At 43.9% G+C, this 8211-nt stretch overlaps 1 protein-coding gene across 2 annotated transcripts in view; it reads right to left on the bottom strand.

The window, feature by feature from the left end:
* Positions 1-1238: 1238 nt before the first annotated feature.
* LOC135585392 (DNA polymerase I A, chloroplastic-like) overlaps positions 1239-8211 on the bottom strand; it is a 64560-nt gene continuing 57587 nt past the window's right edge. Inside the window, exons 11-12 of one of the 2 annotated variants that reach the window (XM_065171719.1) lie at positions 2241-2330; positions 1239-1747 (exon numbers count right to left, since the gene is read on the bottom strand). In XM_065171719.1, coding sequence (XP_065027791.1) covers positions 1586-1747; positions 2241-2330 — 252 coding nt within the window. In that variant the 3' untranslated portion in view covers positions 1239-1585. The remainder of the gene's footprint in view (positions 1748-2240; positions 2331-8211) is intronic. The other variant, XM_065171720.1, reaches the window with a different exon arrangement.

Genomic DNA, 8211 nt, shown 5'->3' with positions numbered 1-8211 from the left:
TAAAACTCCGGAGGAAGTTTGGTCAGGTACTCCTGCTGATTACTCTGATTTAAAAATTTTTGGGTGTCCAGCATACATGCATGTAAATGAAGAAAAATTAGAGCCTCGAGCTAAAAAGTGCATTTTCCTTGGGTATGCTTCTGGGGTGAAAGGATACAGATTATGGTGTTTTGATCACAAATCCCCAAAATTTATAATCAGTAGAGATGTTACTTTTGACGAATTGTCTATGTTATCTTCTAAAGAAGAATTTATTAGTTGTACAAATGATAGTGCACAGAAGCAGGTGGAGCTTGAGATTGGTAGTTCAGATTCTTTTCAGTTTAACTCTTCTACTCAAAGAATATCAGTAGATGATCCTGAGTCTACTAATATAGATGATCCAGATGAAGAGCAATATTCAATAGCCAAGGATAGACCACGGAGAGATATTCGACCACCACAAAGATATGCAAATTTGGTTGCATATACTTTGTCTGTTGCAGAAGAAACAAGTAAAGTTGGTGAGCCTACTTCCTACTCAGATGTAGTTTCTTGTGATAATTCCGCTAAGTGATTGATTACGATGAATGAAGAAATTGAATCTCTCCATCGGAATAGAACTTGGGATCTTGTGAAGCCGCCTTCGGGTAAGAAAATTGTTGGATAAAAATGGGATACTATTATTGAGGGAAAGGTCCTTGTTCAGAAAATTCATACGAAGGACAATTCAGTTGATATGCTTACGAAGCCTCTTCCGGTTTACAAGTTCAAATAGTGCTTGGACTTGGTTGGTATTCATTATTGGTGATTGCCCGTTAAGGCTTTTGTGAAGAAGGTGGAGCAAGTTTTGTTGGAACATACCAAGGTAAAGATTTATTAGTTTGGCAAGTCTCATAGTCCCATATCGGGAAAATCAAGCTTGTTATCTCCTATTGAAACTATAAATAAGGGTCTGGGCTTTGAAGTCAGATACATAAATCAATTGATCGAACCACATAAATCTAGTGTTCTTGTCACTTTTATTCTTTTCGTTTTATTGTCTTTGTTGGGTTGTCAAAATTATCCTTTTGTAAATTTCGTAAGGCTAGCTCAAACAGGAACAAGTTTTGATTCATTTGTGCTGACATTCTCAGCAAGAAAGTATAGCTAAAATTATGCTGAAGTCTGGCTAAGCATGGGAAATGCATTGTTGATATAATCCACCTTCCCCAAACTCCAAACAAGAATCCATGAGCATCCATCTGATGCCGACAACATCAGCACAAAAAAAGCATTGGAATTTTCATAAGATCAATGGATCACTGAACAAACTATCACAAAAATTGTAATTTGTCCCAGAACCTCCTCTAACAATATGTATTTCAACTTACAAATACACAACTTACACAAAATCTAGAGAAATTAAGGCAACACCAACACCAACGTACAAATGAGGCAAAGCCATCGTTTCGCTAATGGTTCCTGCCCGTGAACCTCCTACATTGTCTTGCCAATACCTGGCTCAGAATTGCTGAAGCCTTGACCGCTGTCTCGTAGCATGTGCACTAGTCTTCAGATTGGGTTCATGGATCAAATTCAGGTTCTGATACCTGGCGCTCATTTGTTACTTGGCTGCATACCAGTTCTGGGCACACTTTGCATCCACAGCAAGATCGACCTTAAGAAAGTTTGTGCCGTAGAAAGGTTTGGACATGCACTCAACAACTATGGCCTTGGCAAGCTCGGCCGACTCCGTAGGGCCTTCCAGTATCATTTCATCATGAACCTGGTTTTCCAGTAATATATTGTTAAGCAAACTTTCCTGTTTATCATAAAAGATACGAGCAATGATCTAGAAAATACATAATCAGGCAAGAAAAATCCAGCATCTTCTTAATAATGCATGCTATATAGAACCATTACAGCACCCAACTTAAGGAAAGGCATGGAGGCATGGGTTAGGACCAAGAAATGAAAATTAAGACATGAGAACAAAAGCTTTTTCTATGGCATTCTCATCAGGCTGACACAGGCATGACAAAAATTTCCAAGAAAAAAGAGATCCTGCACATGACTATGACCACCGGTTATTGGATGACTGTGTTGGAGGGCTTTGAGTGAGTTGATAAGAAGTTGCAGAGGACTAGTGCCATCCTAGGAAAAGCAAACTAAGATATTACAATCTCGAGGGATTGGCTAATCATAAGGAAATTTGTTTTTATGTCACATTAAGTGATTGATTCATATTTGAAAACTCAAAATTTGTATATGATATGAACCTGCAGCACGAGTTTCCATCCAAGCTCCTGCAGACAAATGTTCCTGTCTATCTCGAGCATCGCGCACATGGCAACATCTGCTGCACTTCCCTATTAAAATAAATAAGGACAGAGTACAAAAGTTGCATGAGATTGCTAAAAGCATCTAGTATCTCAAGAAGTAACTCCCAAAAATAGTGAGAACACATTCTTCTGTTTTTTATTATTTTTCTAAGACATTTCAGTACATCAATTTCATATTGAAATAAGAATCATGTCATTTATTTGAGATGGTTGCAAAAGAATCAAGCATGACATATAAAGAGAACAAAAAAGAAAAAGTAAAATCCAATTAAACATCAATCAGAAAAATAAAAGACAAATACAACTACAGTTTACATAATATAGTCACACCAATCAGTTCCCTTTCATTATTTACAGAAATTATCACTGTAAAAATTTTACTTAATTCATTTACTGGGCACACCAGTTCCTTGCTAGGATGTACTGCTGACCAGCAAGATAATGTAAAAGCTTTAGGAGGTGCTGGACCCAAGCAGAAAAAACTTTTATTTATACAATGCTTCAACGATTCGCGGGGAGAAGAAAACGAGGTTTCTTCTCCTCACGTTGTCATAGACAAAACTATAAACAGGGTGTTTGGTGTAATGCTTATGTATGTCTGTGTCTTTCGGTTTTGTTCATGCTTTGCACAGCATGTAAAAGGCTAACAGAAGGCTTAGCAGCCCCATTTCCTTTGGTTTTAGTAGCTGTCCTAAGCTTACAAACAAAGGTTGTGTTATGTGGGCACTTGTGGGGATCTTAGTCTGTAATGGACTATTTTAGACCCTTTGTTATGCGATCATTCAGAGCTTGTGAAGTCTGTTTATAATTTGTATTGGCTATAAAATATTTGTTAAAATGATTACTTGTGGATCCCGAGTGAGACGTTTTCTCTAACCTGTTTTCTCTTTTGTAGGTCCTAAGGGACCATAGAAGGTTTCAGGGAGGCTGACCTTTACGGACGGACATGCAAGGATACCGCACGACTTAGGCAAAACCAGCTAAGTGCGTGACATCTGGTATCAGAGTGGGACAAGCACACATAAAAACACTTGACAAGAAAACGTGGGGGACCTAGCGGGGCTGCATTGAGGGCAGCCAGCACGAGCGACCGTTTGGGGGAAACGAGCATGGAGATGTAGGGAAAAAAAGTTGCTCAGAAGAATGAGCATCTGAGATTGGCATTCAGAGGAATTGCCAACCCTTCGCGTAAGAGGCACCATGAGGACAAGCAAACTAGGAAGAATACGTAGTGCACAAAGGTTGGAATGGCTGAATTCAAGCTACGACTCGACATTGGCAATCATACTTGATAGTGCTCAAGGCAAGCGAGGCGCTTGGAAAGATGAGACCATGCAAAGTGGAAAGAGTTGTGCAAAGCTCACTAAGGTGAGAGGAATTGCTAACTTGAAGAATTCGATATTCATGCAAGAACTTGTATGCGGACGATGGAATGTTCGTGCCCATCCCATAGCGACCGAAACTCAGCGCCATGGAGCATTAAAACTTTCTCTTTGGCATGAGAAAAATACGTCCGTAAGAGGCTAAAGTGTGCAACGAGTTCAGCATATTGTTAAGCCTTGAGGGGTGCAACAGGGGTTGTATTGGCGAGGAGTCCCAATCTAGCAAGTGCATTTACGAGGGCAAAACAATGCACAACTTATTCAGCAAGGCGGAGTAGTCCAAGGGGATGATGACCTCCGAAACTTACAAAGGGAAGGATGTAAAGAGAGAAGTTGCTCCAATGAGACAGATACCTTGGAGGAATAAGTCCCGGTTCTCCAGAAAGAGAATCATATGCAACGGACCGCACATGTTGAGAAGTACCTCAAGACAATAACTCCACAAAGCTCAACGGACCGAGCAAGTAGTGAGGAGTCATCGCATGATGTCACCTAAGGTAATGCATTGGTGGATGTAGTGTGAGATCAAGTAGGGGAGTGACCCAAGTCAACACAAAATGAAAGCATACTTGGAGCCGATATGGAGATCGGACTCAATGTAGGGTTGACCCGTGCAATGGTGGGCACGAGAGCCACCATCAACTCAATGCAAATCGAGGAGCGGAGCAACTTGGGTGTAACTTGGTAAAGTACCCAAGTCAACATGAAGAGAGTCAACATAGAAGATGGAACATGGAGCGAAGGCACGAAGCTTTCCTTGAACAAAGGTCAAGGACATGAACTCTTGTAGAGGCAAGAGCGAGATCATGTCGTTCCATGGGTCCTTCATTCTGATGGAGTGGACTCATCCTACATGGTGCCAAAGACAACGGGAGCTTCGAGGCATATGCACCCTATCTCAGAGAAGCATTTGATAAAGGAACCAAGGTGACTCAACTTGCGGAGGCGAAGTTAAGTTCAGAAGGCCTTGGCATGGGACAAGAGGACGCAGAGGCGAGTACTCTTAAAGAATACACCACAATGCTATCATTCAAGTTGCCATGAAGGAACAGGTGCGTAGCGGAGATTGTGCTGGTGGATGCAAAGGCCCAGGATCCAGACAATGGTGCACCAATTTCAGCGTAATTGATGGACTTCGGGAGCTACTAAGTGCAAGCGACGAATTGTCCTAGAGCTGTGCTTCGTCTAGGTGTGACCCGAGAGCTAGTGGACGAAGGTCGATTGCTAAAGTGATCAGAATCGAAGTGGAAGAGGTCTTGCGATGTGTTGGCAGAGGCCACACATGGAAGGATCGTAATCCGAGTTCATCCCACAATGATCAGAATGTAACAGAGATATCACCAGGAGGCGACATGGTGCAGCGGATCGTGATAGAATAGTTCGTGACAATATGATGCACACGAAATGGTCCCGCGAGAGACTAGATTATATGGAGGTATAATCAAAAGCTACTAGGACTCCACTTCGGTGAACACGACGACAAGAAAGGCTATAGATTTAATGAGTGAATGTCATGGTATCGTAGAGGCGAGTCTTCCATGCATGCATCGGATAAAAGCCTTGGTCATCAGCATATGAGGGTTGTGTACCACCGAGGGAGAATTTCGAATGTAAGTACCAGGGAGTTCCCATTGGGGGACTTGATCATGCAAAGGTATCATCGGAGCGGCTAGAGAGTTGGACGGCTCCAGAGCTCATATTCGCTTAAGGGAGCCCGGCAAGTCAAAGGACAAGGCCGAGCAAGCGAATATTACAACATGATGGCGGTGGCCATGCATGGGTGTTATAGTCTGTCTTTCCATCGACCAAGGAGAACTACTCGGAGAACACAAAGGTCTTAAAGCAGGTGGTCGAAAGAAGCGGGGAAGCGACAACAAGTCAGAGGAACTTAGCTACCTAAAATCAAGCATCGGTTAGAATACAGGTGGACTCGGAGGAGGGCCACAGTGCCATAGAGGCAGATCTATCGATCGTAAAGAATGGGATGCAGATGCGAGGCGACGGATAGTAGGGCCACGGGCATAGCAGCACTATGGTACCGTAGAAGCGGGACTTCCATGAAGTCATCGAACCCTTGTTCTCATGGAGAGAAAGTGTTTGGTCATGAAGGGCCGAGGAGGTGGCGAATGCGGAGGCAATGCAACTTCATAAGACTAGGGTCAACGAACTTCTCATCAAGATAAAAACTTTAAAGTCTGTGAGGCGATGCTCGTTAAAGCTCTAACAAGCATCCACCTAGTTCAAGCGGCATGAGGCATTTGAGTGACTTGTCACGGACAAAATTGTAAACGAGGTGTTCGATGTAATATTTATGTATGTCCATGTCTTTTGGTTTGTTCATGTTTTGCATAGCATGTAGAGGGACAGTCGAAGGCTTAACAGCCCCATTTTAGTTGGGTTTAAAGGTCGTTTTAGACTTGTAAATAAAGGTTATGTCATGTGGACACCTGTGAGAGATTTCGATCTATAATGGATCATTTTGGACCCTTTGTTATGCAACCATTTAGAGCTTGTAAAGTCTGTTTGTAATTTGCATTGGTTATGAAGTGTTTGCTGAAATGATTGCTTGTGGATCCCAAGTGAGACGCTTTCTCTAACTCATTTTCTCTTTTGTAGGTCCTAAGAGACCACATGAGGTTTCGAGAAGGCTGACCTTTGCAGACGAACATGCAAGAGTGCCGCACGACTTAGGCAAAACCAGCTAAGTGCGTGGCATATGGTATTAGAGCGAGACAAGCACTCATAGAAACATTTGGCATGCAAATGTGGGGGACCTAGTAGGGCTGCGTTGAGGGCAACCAGCACACGCGGCCGTTTGGGGGAAACGAGCATAGAGATGTAGGGAAAAGGAGTCGCTCAGAGAAGCGAGCATCTGAGATTGGCATTCAGAGGAATGGCCAACCCTTCGCGCAAGAGGCACCACGAGGACAAGAAAGCTTGGAAGAATGCATAGCGCACAAAGGTTAGGATGGCTAAGTTCAAACTACGACTCGACGTTGGCAACCATATTTGATGGTGCTCAAGGCAAGCAAGGCGCTTGGTAAAGGAGGAGACCATGCAAGGTAGAATGGATTGTTCAACGACCAAAAGAATTGTGCAAAGCTCACAGAGGTGAGGGGAATTGCCAACTAGAAGAATTCGATACTCATTCAAGGGCTTGTATACGAACGATGGAATGTTCGTGGCCACCCAAAGGCGACCGAAACTCAGCGTCATGGAGAAACATTCTCTTCGATATGAGAAGGATACATCCATAGGAGGCTGAAGTGTGCAGCGAGTTCAGCACGTTGCTAGGCCTTGAGGGGTGCAGCGGGGGCTGTATTGACGTGGAGCCGCAATCTAGCAAGTGCGTTTGCGGGGGCAGAACAATGCACAATTTGTTCAGCAAGGCGGAGTAGTCCAAGGGGATGGTGGTCTCTGACACTTCTAGAGGGAAGGATTTAAAGAGAGAAGTTGCTCCAACGGGACAAATACCTTGGAGGGATAAGTTTCGATTCTGCAAAGGGAGAATCATATCCGACGGACCACACATGTTGAGAAGTACCTAAAAAACACAACTCCACAAAGCTCAACGGACCGAGCAAGCGACGAGGAGTCGTCGCATAATCTCGCTTGAGATAATACATTGGGGGTGCATTGCGAGATCAAGTGTGGGAACGACCCGAGGCAACATAAAATGAAGGCACACTTGGAGCCGATATGGAGATCAGACTCAATGGAGGGCTGACCCGTTAAATGATGAACGCAAGGGCCACCATCAACTCATTGCAAATCGAGTGGAGCAACTTGGGTGTAACTTGGTGAAGTACTCAAGCCGCATGAAGGGAGTCGGCATAGGAGATAGAACATGGAGCAAAGGCATAAAGCTTTCCTTGGACAGAGGTTAAGGACATGAACTCTTGTAGAGGCAAAAGCAGGATCATGTCGTTTCATGGGTCCCTCATTCTGATGGAGCGAACTTATCCTACATGGTGCTAAAGACGAACAGAACTTCGAGGCACATGCACCTTATCTCGACGAAGCATTTGACGGAGGAACCAAGGCGAATCAACTTGCGAAAGCGAAGTTAGGTTCAAAAGGCCTGGGCACGGGGCAAGAGAACGCGGAGGCGGGTACTCTTGAAGTATGCCATAGTGCCATGAAAGAAGCAGTGCACAACGGAGATTGTGCTAGTGAGGGTAGAGGCCCATGATCCAGACAATGGTGCACCAATTTCAGCGAAGTCGGTGGACTTCGAGAGCTACTAAGCGATGAAATGTTCTAGAGTTGTTCTTCGTCTGGGTTTGACCCGAGAGCGGGTGGACGAAGGTCGATTATCAGTGAAACATAATCGAAGGTAGAAGAGGCCCTACGATGTGTTGGTAGAAGCTACACATTGAGGGATCGCAATCCGAGTTCATCCCACAATGATCAAAATACAATGGAGATGTCACCAAGAGGCGACATTGCGCAACGAATCGTGGTGGAACAGTTCGTGGCAATGCGATACACACAAAACTAGTCCCGCGGGAAACTAAATCATATGG

The sequence above is a fragment of the Musa acuminata genome, chromosome BXJ3-10 (assembly GCF_036884655.1).
Source record: "Musa acuminata AAA Group cultivar baxijiao chromosome BXJ3-10, Cavendish_Baxijiao_AAA, whole genome shotgun sequence".
Taxonomy (NCBI): domain Eukaryota; kingdom Viridiplantae; phylum Streptophyta; class Magnoliopsida; order Zingiberales; family Musaceae; genus Musa; species Musa acuminata.
The sequence above is the reverse complement of the archived record's forward strand: the minus strand, read 5'-3'. Positions and strand labels throughout refer to the sequence as shown.